Source organism: Diceros bicornis, chromosome 36, assembly GCF_020826845.1.
Source record: "Diceros bicornis minor isolate mBicDic1 chromosome 36, mDicBic1.mat.cur, whole genome shotgun sequence".
Taxonomy (NCBI): Eukaryota; Metazoa; Chordata; class Mammalia; order Perissodactyla; family Rhinocerotidae; genus Diceros; species Diceros bicornis.
In genome coordinates this window covers 18,582,518-18,601,543 of record NC_080775.1, presented here as the reverse complement: position 1 = coordinate 18,601,543, position 19,026 = coordinate 18,582,518, and the positions used below count along the sequence as shown (strand labels likewise).

Genomic DNA, 19,026 nt, shown 5'->3' with positions numbered 1-19,026 from the left:
AGCATTTCCCCTGTTTGTTTGTAAGTTTAAATGCATATGTTTGTATGCATACAAACATATACAGTATGTTTGGGGACATTCCACAAAAATAAAAGGTATTTACTCATGTTTCTATTTTTGGAACTTGTGGTAGTTACAACTCAGTTTGTCTTTTAACTTAAATTGTACATAGGCATGCTTTACTAATTATAGGATGTTTATCCATATTTATTTATTTTCTCCAAATAGGAGCCACAGATTGGAGGAGAAGGAATGATGGGTGCTGGCCTATCATTTGAACAGTTGAAACAGCTGCAGCGATTTGATCCATCTGTTGTGCCGCTACAGGACACTGACACGGATTCTCTCAGAGATGCCAGAATAGAAGACATGATTTGGCTGGCAAATAAGGATTGTATAGGTTTTTTTATTGCAAAATTTGTGAAATGTAAAAGCACGTAGGAGAAGGATCCTTAGAAATGAAAATTCCAAACTTTTGCTGTGTGGTGCTTTTTTTTGGAAACCAAACTGTTATCAGGCCAAGTGATTGATGGCATGATTGCTAAGGAAACAGAAAGGCTGCCAGCTGTTTCCCCAGGGATCACGAGACTTGACCAAGAGGACTGCACTTCATAGAGGAAATAGGGTGGTGGTATGAGATTATATTTCGTTTTTAATTTTTTTGTGGATTTATCAGAGTATAAAGAAAAGGAGATGCCTATAGATGTTTGGAACATTTTATTTTCATTTGGGGGTCTTGTGTTTTAATTTGTAAAGAATACAAGTCATTTTTAATGTTAAAATCGGCAAATCTAACAAAAGGAACAAAATTAGCAATGTTTAATTTGGTTATAAAAAATGTTTTCAGTTCCTGAGTTCCTAAGTAGTAGTTCCTTAAGAATTCAGGGAATGGGAAGTATAACATTTACCACATGCCAATAACTGAGCTGACTATTTTACCTGACTTTTTCTGTTTGGTCAATCAACCAACCCTCTTTCAAATAAGTCTGGACCTCTTCTTAATGATAGTCTGCCTTCACTGTGTTGCCTTTGTTTTTCATGATTTTACACTAAAAACTAAAATGAATATTATCTTCACACTGTAGATTAAAAATATGAGCATAATCCACAATTTGGGTATCATCTATTGGAACACATATTATAAAAGTTATTAGAGATGTGATTGGTGAGAAAGAGAAAACCAGCTTCTGACAGCTGGGAACTGGCCGGGCACTTACAGCTGGGCCTTGGCGTTCTCCTGTTGAACATAACTTCACAGACCACCAGCCTCAGACAGAGCAACAACTGTGACTATGATAGATCAAGACAGAAGAAGACCGCTTCATAATCAAATCTGAAATCACACGAAAATAAGAATATCACCCAAACCACAAAGGTGATCAAACCTCCCTCCTATAGCGGCCAATGTAAGCGGCTGCTTTTTTAAAAAATAAATTCCACCTTAGGCTTGCTTCACCCTACCTGCTTTTTAGATAAGATGTGTTAAAATACCCACTACCCAGCCATAGTTTAAAGGCTATCTCATGTAGTGTTAAATATCGCTATTTTGTTAACTTTTGTTCAAATCAACTAAAAATTCCTGAGCCTTGGGCATATAAATTGGATAACTGGAAATGATTGCCTAATAGTTTTTTTTTCTTCCTCATAGGTTTCCGTTTGGAATTTCTCATAGCTATTTATTTGTTGTATTCATCAAGATTGCAAGGGCTCTTGGATCAGGTCAGATCTTTAGAAGGCCTCTTCTCTGAAGAAGCCTTTCTTGAACGCCCTTCCCTGAGGTTGGTCAGGCATTCCTCTCTGTGGACGCCTAGTGCCCAGATCTACTGCTATTGAGGCACTTATCCTAGTGTACTAGGCAGGGACCTTGTCTTTTGTGTCACTGCTTCAGAGGAGATCTCAATACATGCTTACTGAATGAGGGAAATAATAGTTCAGGATCCGTAAGCTTCAGATATGTGACTGACTTGTTTATAGTCCTCATTCTGCCTTATAGCCAGTAGATGTCATTTGACTAAAGAGAAACACTGTTTACCTGTGGCACTTCTTGTTTCTAGGGCTCGGCACACTTTCCCAAACTTTAAATGTTTCAAAAAATCCATTTCTTCTCATGCTCTCTGCAAAGCCTTATGTGCTAAACTAGGATGAAAATGGTAGAGAATGAGCCTAGCAGCAAATGTAAATTTTTGATTAATACCACAAATTCAGCATACAAGCAATGCAGGCAAAACAGAAGAAAAATATTTGCATATCGAAAACAGTAAGGACAAATAAAGAATATTGTTAAAAACTTTTCCTTTAACATAGACATTTTCAGTGGGTTTCTTTCCTTTAAAAAATAGCAAATTGAAAAATAAAACACATTTGATCTTAAGAGACAGAAATTTAAGGAAAAATACACTAAAAAGGGAAAAAAAATCAGCATACTGTGGAGGAAAATTATCTTTTAACATATTTAGTGTTAACATAGATATTTCTGTGAAACTAAAAAAGCATTGATTCAACAGTGAGTACATTTTACTTCAAAACCCTGTGTCACATTTTAGTTTAAATAGTCAAGTGAAGTAGAAATAGTTAAAAATATAACTGAGCCAAAATTAAATTGACCCAGAACCATCTAGTTACCTGTTTTCTCAGTGTGACTCTTGATGTATTAATAAGATTAGAGTACCTGAGACTAGCAGCAGTACATCACTGAGCAAAGGGACAGGGTGAGGAATTAAATTTATCATCAAGATGGAACTTCATTTTAAAAATGAAGAAAATTCAAAATCTGAATCAAGAATTGCTGCACATGTAGAATTAGGTGGGAGGAAGATTACTCTATGCTCATATCCGAAAAGACCCTGTACCAAACACAAGCCGTCATTTTATCAGACACTAAGCAACATCAGTGAATGGTATTGCCCCTAAGAAAGATGCTCCACAAGTACGAAGTGGTGTTGAACATTCAACATATTCTCAACTGTAAGAATCACTCCTAAAATGGCAATTAATACTACTAATAATAAACAGTGCAGAAGCCAGCTCTTTATTTGTTTTATGTGAATGACTTTAAACCAGGTTCGTTGAACAGTTCAGTGTAGCTGACAGTGAATGTTTGTTTAACAGGAATGCAGAGCAGACCATGTTAAAAATGTGGCATTGTCCCCAAGTACAATATGACTAAGACATCCTACATTTAGCAGCACCTTTTTATAACAGTAACTCAAAGGGGGAGCAGCAGAGAAAGCATAGGAAAAACTGAAAGGGGTTTGATAAAAAAACATAGTAGATCTACTAAGAACATTTCCAGCATTTTCTAGGCTGACTACAAAAAATCATGATTCTTCAACTGGGTAGGTTAAGATCACGCCTTTGCTGCATGAAAGAGTATAATTTTACATTCCACAAGTCAGTAAATAGCCCATTGTCCTAGGGATTATTTCTTCAGTTACAAATTTAGTACATAGTGTACACACATGCCCGCGACACAGTTTTCACTTATAGATGCTATGTCACATCCTGTAATATAATTTTTTAAGGAATGCTCTGATTTGGACTAACATGTTTCACAGTAAAGTGAGAAACTAAGAATCCAGGTACAAAATTTTAAAGATGGAATCCGCAGAACTCTTGAAAAGGGATTATTGGTAGCAGCAAGTAAGATAAATACCAGTTAAACTTCACAAATTTAAATATTCCAAAGACATTAATTGGGACAAAATTTCATGTAGGAAAGGATGGGGCTGGTGATCAGCAACATCTTACTGATGTAAAGTTCATGGGAAATATTCTATAAAAGTAAATTTAATTGGAATATGTTTTCCCAATGATGTGAATATTTTACATAAAAAATGTATATATAGGACTACTGTTTTTATATTCAATAAATAAACATGTCAACAGTACGGGGCTATTAACAAATAGATGGATTCTGAGGGAAATGTTTCTTATATCAGCTGATAAAACACTATATATGTTAACTCATTTTTAAAACTGAGTTTTCTTGAGGGGGAGGGGAAAGGAGTTAAATATGAAACAGTTTTACTTATAAAGGTCCAAGAACATTTGGCAAGACCCTGGAATAATCAACGAAGCAAAACACAAAAATAGATTAACTTATGTAACAAAATAATTATATAATGTACAGATCTGAAGTTAGGCATTTATACAGAGGCATTTTCCAGGGACAAACTTCAAGTGCTAGGTACTTGCACACCTAATAAATACTGTCTTACTTGTCCAGTCGTAACTGGACAAAAGGTACACCTAAGAGACATGGAGAAGGGTTAAGCCCTAGCGTGATAACCTCATTGTGACCTTTCCCGGCAGTATCGAGGCATGGAGATATTATCTTCCCAGTTCTCCTTCAGAGTAGATGTTCGATGTAGGAAAATATTCTTAACATTTTGTTCACTTCAAGTCACCCCATTTTGCCCTGATTACTTCTGAAGAGCAAAAACTTTGGTTATAAGAAGCACTTCTGGGTTCTCACGGACAGTGACATTGTTGGAGTTGGTGGTGGGGGATGGAATGACTGACAGGTAAACTGGGAGATAAACAACAGGAACGATAGGCAAGGTTAGAAAAGGAAGTGGGAGAAGTTAGAAAAATTTATTTTCCCACGAAATAATTCTACAAGCTGTGTAAACGTTTCTTACTAAAACAAATACTCGAACACACAGAGATTGTACATTTCCAGTGAAACACTCACAGTTAAAAGTTGCCTGTATTTTTACTCTCTAGGAGCAAAAACAAGAAGCCAGCAGATGAATGCTCTCCTAGTCACCTTTGGCAGCAAGCTTCCTCAGTCCCTGACTGCTCAATGGATCATTAAAGCAACATGTAGCACAGCTCATTCATTACAGAGCCAGGTGGGTAGAATTCTCAATATCAGTCTCTAGTTTCTTCATTAGTCTTCAGCATTCAGATTCATCTCAGCCAGTCACTCGCGCACACGCTTACACACAGACGCACACGCACACAGGGTTCCGGCTCGTAGATTCCAGTGCAGTGACATAAGACACTAGCTACTAAGAATGTGTTTGTTACAATCAGTGTGAACTGCATGGATTAGAACAACCTTTGGAGTTTGGTTATATTTACCATAATTTATGGTCAAAATTATAAACTTACAAGGATGGTAAAACATTCAGAAATCAAACCTTTTCAAGTCAAGCAATCACACGTATTTACAGTATGTACAGACTTTCTACTAGAATGGGGATAGGTGTCTAGATGACGATATTACAAATTTCCTGAATGTGGGCATTTCTAGTCCCTGTAATTCATAAAGCAAATCTGCTGACTTGGCATTAAGACTCTAAAATAGTGTGATCAAACTGATATATATATATGTATATTATATATAATTATCATAAGAAGGTGTTTGCAGAAATAACATTTACAAACTGTCTATACAGTACACAGTACTAGTACATAGAAAATAGATTCTAACTTTATGATCCCCTTTGTGTAAGGCAAGACTGAATCTGTCCCCAAATTTAGTCAGCCAGAGGTACAAGCAAGAAACAGTGGTCCATGGATGAATGAATATGCAAATCAGGTGCCTACATATTAAAAATCTGGAGAATGAAGAAATTCCACTTTTTATCTGGGCTGATTCTGGCTTGCTGGATACATCAACTACATTTTTGAAAACAATACATTTCTTAAAATACTAATGCCACATGGATGGCGACAGATTTTGTTCAAGTGGCAGCTACCCCAAACAGTTTTTGAAAAGTCCAGTATACAACCGGAGGACTGCAGCCATACCAGGCGAATTTATATAGCACTTACAAAAGAAAAAAAGTATATTAATACTCTATTTCATGCTATTGCTATTCAAGCAACAGCAATACAAAATATACAAGACAGATCACATATGATTGCAATGTAGACCCCCCAAAGATTTACGTTGAGGGTGCTGTTATACAAGATTTAAAAAAAAGCAAACACAAAAGGGCCAAAGTCATTGGCGGATGTAAACATCCCTACTCCACTCCCCAGCCTCGTTCCGTTTTTTGGATATTCCTTCTCCATCCTTGTCACAATAGCGATCCTTGGATTTATGGCGGCTTCGTTGTTTGTTGCACTCGTTGTGGTCCTGCTCTCGATCCAGGTCCCTGGCACGGTGCCGAGACTCCCTGTGTCTGTGCTCATTGCTCCCGTGGGCCTCATCTCTGTGGTTATGGTCACGGTGTGGGGCATAGTGGTCCACGTGTTCGTGGGAGTAATCTTCCTTTGGCTCCACGTAGGCAGAGTCTCGACTCTCCTGAGTCTCCGAGTCAAACGTCTCTTGCCTGGAGAGGCCTCGACTTGTACCACTGCGATGGTTGTGGTGCTGGGCTGAGGAGGAAGAACGGTGCTGGGATTTCTTGACTGGTTCCAGGCAGGGTTCTTCTTCAGCTTGGGAAGCAGAACGGGCAGAGCGATCAGTCCTCTGATCACCTTGAGAACCCTGGCAGCAAAGGGAGCAAATACAGGCATCAGCCAGGGTCAGAACATAAGGAACTAGCATGTCACAAAGCAAGTCCAGTCAAGTCTAGTCCCTTATAAGTATGGAAAATGCAGCAATGAAATCTCACCTAGCTTGGTTACTTAAATTTTGATAATGTCCAGTGGCATTTATAAGGTTTGTACTTTATTATATTAGACTATGTTAATTTATAAGTGCCTAGAACAGTACACAGAGTAACTTTTTTTTTTAAATGAATAAATGAAGGACAGAGGGCATTCTTTTATATGTTCTCTTATGGTTCAAATACAGATACAAGTCCTTGAGATTTTTCTGCATGTGAGTGTACACTTAACTACCTCTGCTTGTATACATGTGGGAACATTAGAAATCTTTAGGATGCTGGGTTTGGCTTAAGATAAGGATTAAGGGGAAAAAGATGATAGAATACCAAATGCCTAAATGGCGCATACTATGAGACAAGCAGTATTTAACAGTCACATATATAAACTCATTAATACAGCAACCCTATGAGATAGCTGCCTCAGGAATAATACTGGCAACCTAAGGCAAAGAGCAGGTGAGGAACTTATCTAAGGTTATCAACCCGGTAAGAGCTAGGGCCAGGATTTGAACCCAGGCAGTCTGATTCCACCATCTGTGCTGCTGAATGTGTAGAAAGTTCTAGCCCTGTCTTAAAAAACACATGTAATTGAGGAGTTTTCCAGTTTATGTATATTCACCATATATTCTGTTTACACTGCTTTTCTTACAGGTGCACAACAACTCACGCTGAACATGTTTAAATGACTCAGTGTTTGTCTCAGTTTAGACAGAGCCACTCTACTGGAACCAGCACTGCACTGGCTGCCTGGGCTCGGATCCCAGCAGTGTGACCTTAAGCAGCCTCGTCTCTCAGTGAAGACGGTAAAGAACTCCCCTTACCTGTGAATTAGAGGCTAGAGCGGGGCTAACAGGCAGAGTTGAAGTGGCTAGCGTGCGGCTAAGGAGAGGGTTGGGGAGACTGCTGCTGGGAGGGTGGGTGGCCTTCCAGTAGGCCTCCAGATAGTCGGCAAGGTGCTCACAGGCATCCTCGAGCTGGTTCTCATCCAAGATCACATCAAACAACTCCTGCAGAGGCAAACATTTCAGACGGCACACTTAGACCAGCCCAGTACTGACTGAGTTACACGCTCCCTACCCTCATGAAAGGAGGGAGGGGGGCAGGGGGGAAGATCCCAGGAGCTGCACCACTTGGTATTTGCTCTTGCTTAGGTGCTCCTACATCCTCCTTTTCCAGTGGCTGACTGTCCTGTTTAGTCAGATTATAAGTGTCCATCTACCTCAAATCATTGTGCAGAACACCAGATGCATAACTAACAGCAATCACCAGAAAGTGGACAGGTGTAATATTAGTTGTTAAGGACATGATAGAAAAGTTGTCTGTCAATAGTGAAAAAAGGAATTGCTACTATAGTAGAAAAGAGATATAAAAAAGAAAATAAGAATACAATCTGAACCGTACAGGAAGAAGCCTGTTTTCGACATAGAGACTCCAAAAAGCTTAATCTTGCAAATTAATGAGGCAAGATGAGGACATGAAATTTGGCAGAAGAAGCTGAAACCACTGATGATTTGACATGGTTCAAACTTCAAAACAGTTCAAAATGTTCATCATAAATTTTAACATACTCCAAGCAATCAAAATGGATATAATCATAATTCTTAGAGCTTCTGAAGGACCTGCTCTTAAAAAAACAAAAAAGAAGCAATCTGTAGTCCCAAGGCATAATATGTAAAGCATGGATTAGAAGTAGGAATGTATTCAGATGTCAGAATCTGGGTAACTGATTGTCTAGAAATTTGTTTTTACATGTTCTCAAATCAATTTCTCAGATAATTATTGAGAGGCAGTGACTTGCTCCCTATGATTAATAAACCAAGCCCAAATAGATCCATCTTATAAACCGAGTTTTTGAAACCACAATCTTACGTCATTTAAGATACTAATTAGGTGTTAGATATTAACAAGGCAGAGTCGCCACAGAACGTGCCGTAGCCTTTTGTAAGCCATGGTCATGACGTGGACAAGTGCTCATGGCAGGAGGTAGGACAGTCACGTCTTTGGAATGAAGACCACAGCTAAGTGGCGAGGATCATCTCTCCCAACAGGCATTTAACCGTCTGCCTTTTGTTTTTTTAATACAGTGCCAGATCTGATCTCTTCACCTGGATTATACTGTACCTAGAGAGAACTTACTGGAGGACACTGAGCCAATTTATCAGCTGCTACCATTTGGACATTGAGGTGTTTAGCTTGAGATTTCCCTCGAGATTTTATTAACCTTTGTAAAACCTGTAAAAGATAAGATGTTTTAACAGAGGAATATCTGCACTCAGGTAAACGACAAGGTTCATTATTCATTTCTTTCTCTGGGGCCTTTTTATATACAGCACAAATGGCTTAGAACAGATTGAGCTATAAAATATAATGTGTAAGATTATCTGAAAAATTAACATATTAACATAAATCTCAGTTGCAAGCTCTAAAAAAGATAAAATGGCATGGAGCTTATTCTGAGTCTTTTTTCGAGGCTAGCAGATATCAAACTGTCTCATGACCGCTTTATTTTAAAAAGTTGTTGCTTTTGTTTATGTGAACTATATGATATTTACCATATTAGAAATAAAAAGAATTTTCATTTAAAAATTAACAATAACCCTATTACATGTTAACATAAAAACTTATTTTTATTAAAATAGCTACATTTTTTGCAAATCTCTCCAATGCCTGGCTTCATTGAAGACAACTGAAGTCTCCTATCTGCTTCTACATGTGATCTGCTACAACGTGTGGTTGTCGTTGAAATGTGAAGAAAATCCAGCCTCCTACAAATATGTAGTCGAGAAAAGGAATATTTTAGTAGCCTTTTCAGATAATTGTGGATATTCTTCTTTGATACTACACTAAACTCAACAAGTGATAGTTTCTTAAAGACTAGTTGCTCTGTGAAATCTGACACCATATCAATGAACATTTTTTCCTCTGTAACATCAAATTCCATTGGTCTATCTTAAAATTTGAATGGATCTTTTACCATGCATGATTTGTAACATCGTTATTGATCACTTGGAACATGATGGTTCACTGAGTTCTCCAAATCTTCCAAATGTTGACACATTGCATTATACAATATTAAAACTTCATATTGGGGCCGGCCCAGTGGCACAAGCAGTTAAGTGCGCGCGCCGCTCCGCTGTGGCAGCCCGGGGTTCGCCAGTTCGGATCCCGGGCACGCACCGACGTACTGCTTGGCAAGCCATGCTGTGGCGGCGTCCCATATAAAGTGGAGGAAGATGGACACAGATGTTAGCCCAGGGCCAGTCTTCCTCAGCAGAAAAAGAGGAGGATTGGCAGATGTTAGCACAGGGCTGACCTCCTCCCAAAAAAGAAAAAAATAAAACATCATATTTGTTAATTTCATCATTGATCTCATTAGAAAGTTCTTAATCTGGTGGGAAGCTACCAAGCTCTCAGAGGTGGATACAAGTTTTCCAAAATCCTAATTTTTGTTTGAAAGCTTAGGTTTTATCATTGTTAACAAAGGCTGTTAGTTGTTTTCCTTGAGGTGACAGACTCACTTCGTTCAAGAAAATATCTGCCAAATATTGAAGTCTGAATAAGCATAGCCTATCAGTTGTTCTTTCAAATAAAAATGGTGCTCCATGAAAAAAGTGGGTAGTTCAGTTCACACCTCAAATAATCACACCAGTGCTTGTCCTCAAGATAACTAACTTACGTTGGTATGTAGCTGAAGTGTACTTCCTGTTTCATCACTAGAATATTTAAAGGCTTGTACTTAGAGTCAAAATTTAATAAAATTAAGTAAAACTGGGTTTTGGGTTTGTTTTCTTGTTAACTGCAAGTGTATGGTGGGAAGAATACAATAACTGCTCATACTGTCTGGTACCACAGTCTTGATTCATGCTTAGACACTAGCAATTTTGGGCACTGTTGCTTTTGCACCATCAGTGCAAATGTCAAAACAGTGAAAAAGGTGAATAACGTTTAGTATTATTACGGAAATAATTTTGACCTCATGGACCCTCTGAAAGTGTCTTGGAACCCCCCCAGGGATCCATCAACCACACTTTGAGAATTACTGTTCTAAGCCATTAAACTAATAATCATGCTTGGCTTTATATCAATCTTAAAAATTCTTGACTAACATCTCTTCAAACTCTTTATGATGGATAAAGACATAGCCTATTAGAAGTAGAAAACAGAACATACATACATTTTAGTAAACTTTGATTTCAGAGCAGACAATAGCAACTCCACTTACCTTAGGAGAAGAAATCTTTACATATACTATAATAGGGGCCAAAGAGGTTTTGCTAAGTTGAGCTGGATGATTAATAGTATCTGCGTCAAGGACTACCAGTTGCAGTGTTCTTGCAAGTTCAAAAATCCTTTCAATTTCACTCTGAACTTCCGCTGTAGAAGGTTAAGCAGATTTCAATTACTTTAAAGTATTTTTAGGCCGAATTAAGATAAAGTAAAATGATACACTATTTCCTCAACAGGAGGGTAGGTAGGTCAGCCATTAGGTTAATGTTTACAGGTAATAGAGCTGATAAAAGGTATCCATTGGAAAGGGCTATTTCTCCACAACACCTTTAGAATTGATGGAATTCCTCTCTCAACCAGCTATAAAATTTACTTCCAGTATAACACTATGTCTATGAGAATCAAAATTTTTGGCTCTCTCTGCTGACTTACTTTTTGTGCTATAAACTTCACTCTATGAAATCACTTCATTAAAATGTTGTAAAATAGAAACTTAAGAGATATCTTTTCCTGTGTTTGTTTCTGACCGCTTCACCCTGGCAACCATCACCAGCTTTCTTTCACTGCAGGAGCTTATCTGTGTTTATATGTCACCTATTGGTATGCTTTCTGGATGTGATAGAGTCTAGATATGCTTATTAGCAAGCTGAAATACAACATAAAACAGGGGAGATGTTAAGAGTGTCCATAACAAACTTGTTCAAAAACACACTTCTCATATTTTCCACCAACAAAAGAATAGTCCTGCAACATTCGTGTTTAGAGGCAGCACTACAGAAATCCAAACTATAAGATTTGTAGAAAAATTATTATCAGACCACTAAAAATCTTCTTGAATGCTAAGAAAATTTCATTCAGTTCATCTGCTTATCTATGATCTCTCTAAAGTCTAAAACAGGACTGTCCAATAGAATTTTCTGTGATGATGGAAATATTCTATATCAGTGCTGGCCAGTATGATAGCCACTAGCCACATATGGCTATTGAGCACTTAAAATGTAGCTAGTGTCAATAAGCAACTAAATTTTAAAAATTTAACTTAAATAACTTAAAGTTCAATAGCCAGAAGGTACTGTATTAGGCAGCACAGGTCTATAAAGCATAATATAGCTTGCAGTGGCCACTGCAATCATGAAGGGCCAATTACTGAGACTCCAGGACCTGCAGAATACTTTTTAATTTCCCTTATGCATTTGATCCATGCAGAAGATTCCTGGAGATAATTTTAACTAGTATTTTATTCTAGAAAAGGTCAGTCACTAATTGTCTGCCTCATAATATGTCATGACTAGAGTCCTTTTATTTACATGGATGTCTTAGAAATCAGGGCCCAAACCACTTCAGATACTAGCTTTAGAATAATATTTGATCACTTATCACTCATGACACAGTTTTTCTAAAAGAAAAAAACATCAAACTTGAACTACTTAAGCTTCTGGATCTACCAGTTTATAAGAAACACGGGGAACAGACAATCACATAAACCACACCAGTGTAATGCAGTTAGCAAAATTCAGACTGTGGAAACCCTACACAATAAGTGACCCAGTTTCTTCAAGCAAAAAATTACAAGGAAAGAAAAGACAAATATGGAAAACTACAGATTAAGAGACAGACGGCCTATGAAACAAACACAATGTATGGACTTTATTTGGATCCTCATTCAAACAAATAATAAATTATATATTTATAATGGACAAATGAATAAAATGTTATATATAATGTATATATAAATATATATGTTAAAAATATATAAATAAAATATATGACAATTGGGAAATGATACATAACTGTGGAAACCTAATGATATTAGAGATGTATTGTTAAGGTAGGATAATGGCATTATAGTTGCGATTTAAAGAAAGAGTCACTAATATTTAGAAATACATACTGAAATATTTACAGATAAAACCATATGATGTCTGAGATTTGCTTCAAAATAATCCAGAGACAGTTGGGGGAGTGAGGAGTGGACTGGCAATGCAACAACATCGACCGTGAATAGAAGAGAGCTGAAACTGAGTGTCAAGCCTGAGGTTCTTTACTTTTATATATTTGAATTTCCTTTAATAACAGTTTTTAAAATAAAAATGATATTCTGATAATTCCTTTCATAATAATTATAAAATAATTACTAATACTATTATTTACTCTGTGTCTTCTCTGTTGATCTTAACATTTTTATTCCAGTTATAACCTTGCTTCTTCTTTGTGCCCTATCAATGTTTTCATGGCCACTGACCTCCAGCAATCAAGTTTCAATCTAAATTTATATTTATCGTAAGCACTAAGAAATTGGATCAGCCCACAGCTAACATCATATTCAACGGTGAAAATGTGAAAGCTTTTTCTCTAAAGGTCAGGAACAAGGTGAAGATGCCCACCCTCACCACTTGTATTCAACGTTGTATTGGAAGTCCTGGCTGCAGCAATCAGGCAAGAAACAGAAATAAAAAGGCATCCAAATTGGAAAGGAAGAAGTAAAACTGTCACTATTTGCAGATGATATGATATTATATATAGATAACCCTAAAGATTCCACCAAAAAACTGTTAGAACTAATAAACAAATTCAAGAAAGTTGCAGGATACAAAATCAGTATACAAAAATCTCTTGCATTTCTATACACTAACAACAGACCATCAGAAAGAGAAATTAAGGAAACAATCCCATTTACAATTGCAAAAAAGGAATAAAGTACCTAGGAATAAATGTAACCAAGGAGGTAAAAGACCCATATACTGAAAACTTCAAGACATTGATGAAAGAAATTAAGACAAAAATAAACGGAAAGATATTCCATGCTCATGGATTGGAAGAATTAGCATTGTTAAAATGTCCATATTACCCAAAGCAATCTACAGATTCAATGCAATCCCTATCAAAATTCTAATGGCATTTTTCACAGAAATAGAACAAGCAATCTTAAAATGTATGGAACCACAAAAGATCCCAAATAGCCAAAGCAACCTTGAGAAAGAAGAACAAAGATGGAGGCATCACGCTCCCTGATTTCAAACTATATTACAAAGCTATAGTAATCAAAACAGTATGGTATTGGCATAAAAATAGACATATATATGAAACAGAATAGAGAGCCCAAAAATAAACCCACGCATACATGGTCAATCAATTTACAACAAAGGAGCCAAGAATATACAATGGGGAAAAGATAGTTTTTTAAATAAATGGCGCTGGGAAAACTGAATCACTATCTTACATCATACACCAAAATCAACTCAAAATGGATTAAAGACTTAAACATAAGACCTGAACCCATAAAACTAGAAGAAAATATAGGCAGTAAGCTCCTTAACATCAGTCTTGATGATTTTTTGGATTAGACACCATAAGCAAAGGCAACAAACGCAAAAATAAACTAGTGGAATTACATCAAAGTAAAAAACCTTCTGCACAGCAGAAGAAACCATCAATAAAATGGAAAGGTGGGGCTGGCCCGGGGGGTACAGCGGTTAGGTGTGTGCACTCCAGGGGTTCTCAGGTTCGGATCCCGGGCGCGCACTGATGCACCACTTGTCAAGCCATGCTGTGGCGGCGTCCCATATAAAGTAGAGGAAAATGGCACAGATGTTAGCCCAGGGCCAATCTTCCTCAGCAAAAAAGAGGAGGATTGCATTAGATGTTAGCTAAGGGTTGATCTTCCTCACACAAAAAAATAAATAAAATAAAATAAAAAATAAAATGGAAAGGCAACATACTGAACGGGAGAAAATATTTGCAAATTTGATAAAGGGTTAATGTCCAAAATATAGAAAGAACTCATACAACTCAATAGGAAAAAAACAAACAATCCAATTAAAAAATGGGCAGAGGATCTTAATAGACATTTCTCCAAAGAAGACGTACAGATGGCAACAGGCACATGAAAAGATGCTCAACATCACAAATCAGCAGGGAAAGGCAAATCAAAACCTTTGATTTATCACCTCACACCTGTTAGAATGGCTATTAAAAAGACAAGAAATAATGTGTTGGTGAGGATAATGGAGAAAAGGGAACCCTTGTGCACTGTTGCTGGGAATGTAAACTGGTGCAGCCACTGTGGAAAACACTATGGAGTTCCTCAAGAAAGTAAAAATAGAACTATTACGTGATCCAGCAATTCCACTTCTGGGCATTTCTCCGAAGGAAACAAAAACACTAACTTGAAAAGATATCTGCACCCCAGTGTTCACTGCAGCATTATTTACAATAGCCAAGATATGGAAACAATGTAAGTGTCCATCAGTGGATGAATGGATAAGAAAATGTGTGAGAGAGAGATATATATATACTGGAATATTATTCAGCCATAAAAAAGAATGAAATCTTGCCATTTGCAACAACATGGATGGACCCTGAGGGCATTATGCTAAGTGAAGTAGGTCAGACAGAGAAAGACAAATATGATCTCACTTATATGTGAAATCTAAGTTAAAACAAAAAAACAAAAAAACAACCAAACTCACAGATAGAGAGAGCAGAGGTGGGGGGTAGAGGGTGGGCAAAATGGGTGAAGGGGGTCAAAAGGTACAAAACAGAAACTTCCAGTTATAAAATAAATGAGTCCTGGGGATGTAATGTACAGCACAGTGACTATAGTTAATAATACTGTATTGTATATTTGAAAGGTGCTGAGAGAGTAGATCTTAAAAGTTCTCATCACAAGAATAAAAATGTGTGACTGTGTGGTGATGGATGTGAACTAAACTTATTTTGGAATCATTTCACAGTATATACATCTACTGAATCACTATGTTGTGCACCTGAAACTAATGTTTTATGTCAATTATATCTCAATAAAAAAAATTTTATCATAAAAATTTTCATCTATGTACTCAGTTAATACCAACTATTTGCACAGTCACAGAATCCCATAGCTTAAATATAACTTCATGTTTTTAGAGGTTTGAGCACTATTTTTTTCCTGATTAGAAATGTAATTTATTGTATAAATGTAACTCATTGTATAAAATCTGGATTACGGATAAACATAAAATAATCCTTTATCTTAAGTATCCAGAAATTACTTCTATTAATATATGTCAATATATTAATATATGTATCATATATATGTGCATATATACACATACACATATATTTGTATCTTTCTAGTGTTCTTACATAAACATCTTACACTTTTGAAGTTAAGGGGGAAAATGAGATATTTTAAAAGATTTTAAAGTGGCTCTTCAGAATCCCAATGCAACATAGTAAATAAACTTTAAGGAAAGATGACCAATAAATTCTGAAGAAGATACTTTTATTTTACTTGCAAGTAAAAATGATGCCTTCAAAAAGAAATGTATCCATACTAGAGATTTTCCTCTAATAAAGTACATCATGCCCAGAATTTATTTCAAAACAGAAATGTCAAAGACTTGCCTGACATTCATTTCTGAAACTGAAAAGAGGGCTTAAAGTCAATTTGAGTTAGAGACAGAGTTGTCCTAACTAGTGAAAGAAAGCACACTCAACATCTTGAAGATGAGGCAGCCTTATTCATCTCTTCTCATCCCACAGTCTCTTATACCCTTTGAATTAAAACCGGTGCTGATAAAATGAGTAACATTTTTGTATATGCTTTATATCTCTGATATCTAAAAGCAACACCCAGGAACAATCATAATGTTTTCTCCAAGACAAGAAAGAAGGGATGTTAACTTGTTTAGAAAGAAGTTTCTGTAATCAAACAATACTGTAAAAACAGAGAGAAAAGGCTGTTATTTTCATTGTAGCTACTGCTGGGGGACATCTAAGTGATCAGGAATTAATAAGACCTTCAGGCAGCTCTATTGTCAGTTATTGAATGGTAATTCTAATGCTATTTTCATAACTACCTAAGCACAAAACTCTAATTTGACAAGTGCCTTGTCTTTAAAAAGGAAATCTGTTGTGAAAATTAATAAAGGGAAACCTCATTTAAAATGGAGTCAGGATGCCAGAAGGGGGAGCTCCCATGCAATACCACTTGGGGTCAATTACAGGAAAGAGAGTCAATTACGGACCCCCAACAGAAGCAGACCCCAATAGGAAGAATCATTAATTATAGGAAGAAATATACATTGCAATCCCAAACATCAACTACTCTAGCAACTCAGCCAATGAGAAGCCATCACCATCCCGAACGCTTCCTTTTCTCCAATGGACTTTTGTTCAAAACAACTCCTCCCAATTTCCTCCTTTTTCTCTATAAAATAACGTTTCTCTCCCTTGTTTGTTGGATTTGCCTACAGTCTACCATAGCATGCACATCCCAAATTGCAATTCTTTGGCTATTCCTGAATAAACTCGTTTTGCTGGTAAAATAACTGGCTGTTCTATTTTTAAGGTTGACACTGTAAATCCCTCTCTAAGCACCTTTTCCTTCCCCCAAGCCTGGTAAGTTCTGCCTCTGTGCTCCCACTCCAAGGCATCAAAGTGGCCTGGGGCAAAAACTAGGCTTCATCACTTCATAGAGCTGTGTGATCCTTGGGTAACATGCTCAACTTCTTAGAGCCTAAATATTCTTACCTGCAAAATGGAAATGAGGACTCAATGAGTCAACATGCAAAGCATCTCTTACAGCACCTGGCCCATAGTAAGAACTTAATAAATGTCAAGGATAGCTTTGTACCTTCCTCTAGTAACACTTTATCTCACTATATTTCAAAGACGTGATCAAGAACTTTTCCAACAGGCAGTGAACTGGCTGAAAACTGGGAACAATACATAATTATTTCTATTCCTTCCTTCAGTACAGTGCCTGGTACCTAGTTGGCACTCAAAAAGTATGTTGAAAGAATGAGTCGATTAAGTATGGCAATGAGACGATTGTTTCAATAAACGTTAGTAGGCAAAAGCTGCTGTTGAAGAAAAAAGTCATTAAATAAATCTTTAAAAATATGAATAATGAATTTGACTACCAAAATATATTTAGATGAAGTGAAGTACTCCCTTTGGGTGGAGATATTGCTATAGCTGGGCCATCAGAGCAATGCTGTGGAATAAAAATTGTGCTAATTTCTTAAGACACACAGCTATCCTGGTAATGGATAGGTCAAAAGGAGGGAAGAAATGAGATTCAAAAGATGAACCAGTCCCCAAAATTCCACATTACAGCAAGGCTAATTTATAGCCTTCTATCATCAGCCCTTCATTCTCCATAAATTGTTTTCTTTCTTCCTAAGAGAAGGCAGATGATCAAGTAAATGCAGTCAACATCACTGCAAGATGGCACTGCTCAATGGAAAATCTTGGATGGTAGTCAAGACACCCAGTGTATTGGCCTTACACCTTACCAGGTGCCTTACCTACACAGTTCCTTTCACTTCCTGTGGTTCTCAGATTCTTTTCTGTGTAGCAATGGGCTTGACCAAGATCAGTGGTTGTGAAACTTTGGCATACGGTAGAATCACCTGGCAGGGTTGTTAAAGCAGATCGTAGGGCCCCATCTCCAAAGTTTCTGATTCAGTAGGGGGATGGAGCCTTAGAATTTTCATTCCCAACTAATGCCCCATGATGCTGATACTGTTCATTTGGAGACCACACTTTGAAAACCACTGATCTAGATGATCTCTCAGATTTGTCATTCCAGTTCTAAAGTCCCTGGTGCTGTTAACCTAAGTGATTAACATTTTTTTTAATTGAAACTTTTATGGAGATAATTATAGATTCACATGCAGTTGTAAGAAATAATACAGAAAGATCCCTTGTACTCTTTACCCAGTTTTCTCCAATGGGAACATCTTGTAAAACCATAGCACAATATCACAACCAGGATATTAATATTGATACAATCGGTCAATCTTAAGATCCCCAGTTTTACTTGTACTCATCTGTGTATTTAGCTCTATACAATTTTATCACATGTGTAGGTTCATGTATTCACCACCACAGTCAAGAGACAGAGTAGTCCCATCACCACAAGGAATAAGTGACTAACTTCATAAATTGTCTAAGTTGATTCTTCAATTGGGTTAAAAAATTTACCAAGTTGTGAATATTATTATCTGACCACCTATATTGCTAATATACAAAGTAAATGCCTTTCCTTTCTCCCTGCATGCTATTAGTTGCAACTGTTGCCCTGTGCACAGCTAATATCTACCTTCACTTCCTTTACTGTTTTATTTGCTCAATATTTTCTCACTTCCATGGTTTTTGCTATCGGGTGGTACAAATATGTCCCACAACGACATATTTGTGCACAAATGTGTGCAAAGATGTAATATATTTCCCTAAATTGACTTGTCCC

At 36.9% G+C, this 19,026-nt stretch overlaps 2 protein-coding genes across 9 annotated transcripts in view; one reads left to right on the top strand and one right to left on the bottom strand.

Moving 5' to 3' along the window:
* Nucleotides 1-10,335, top strand: part of NSUN6 (NOP2/Sun RNA methyltransferase 6) — a 70,508-nt gene extending 60,173 nt beyond the window's left edge. For 4 of the 6 annotated variants that reach the window (XM_058532507.1, XM_058532503.1, XM_058532509.1 and 1 more), the window contains 6 exons: nucleotides 229-1,375; nucleotides 1,649-1,719; nucleotides 4,726-4,853; nucleotides 7,215-7,366; nucleotides 8,648-8,839; nucleotides 9,203-10,335. In XM_058532507.1, coding sequence (XP_058388490.1) covers nucleotides 229-441 — 213 coding nt within the window. In that variant the 3' untranslated portion in view covers nucleotides 442-1,375; nucleotides 1,649-1,719; nucleotides 4,726-4,853; ... (1 more) ...; nucleotides 8,648-8,839; nucleotides 9,203-10,335. The remainder of the gene's footprint in view (nucleotides 1-228; nucleotides 1,376-1,648; nucleotides 1,720-4,725; nucleotides 4,854-7,214; nucleotides 7,367-8,647; nucleotides 8,840-9,202) is intronic. The other 2 variants (XM_058532504.1, XM_058532506.1) reach the window with 2 other exon arrangements.
* The window catches only part of CACNB2 (calcium voltage-gated channel auxiliary subunit beta 2), a 356,001-nt gene continuing 342,863 nt past the window's right edge, over nucleotides 5,889-19,026 (bottom strand). For all 3 annotated transcript variants that reach the window (XM_058532512.1, XM_058532513.1, XM_058532514.1), the window contains 4 exons: nucleotides 10,786-10,937; nucleotides 8,700-8,795; nucleotides 7,385-7,570; nucleotides 5,889-6,442 (listed from right to left, as the gene is read on the bottom strand). In XM_058532512.1, coding sequence (XP_058388495.1) covers nucleotides 5,954-6,442; nucleotides 7,385-7,570; nucleotides 8,700-8,795; nucleotides 10,786-10,937 — 923 coding nt within the window. In that variant the 3' untranslated portion in view covers nucleotides 5,889-5,953. The remainder of the gene's footprint in view (nucleotides 6,443-7,384; nucleotides 7,571-8,699; nucleotides 8,796-10,785; nucleotides 10,938-19,026) is intronic.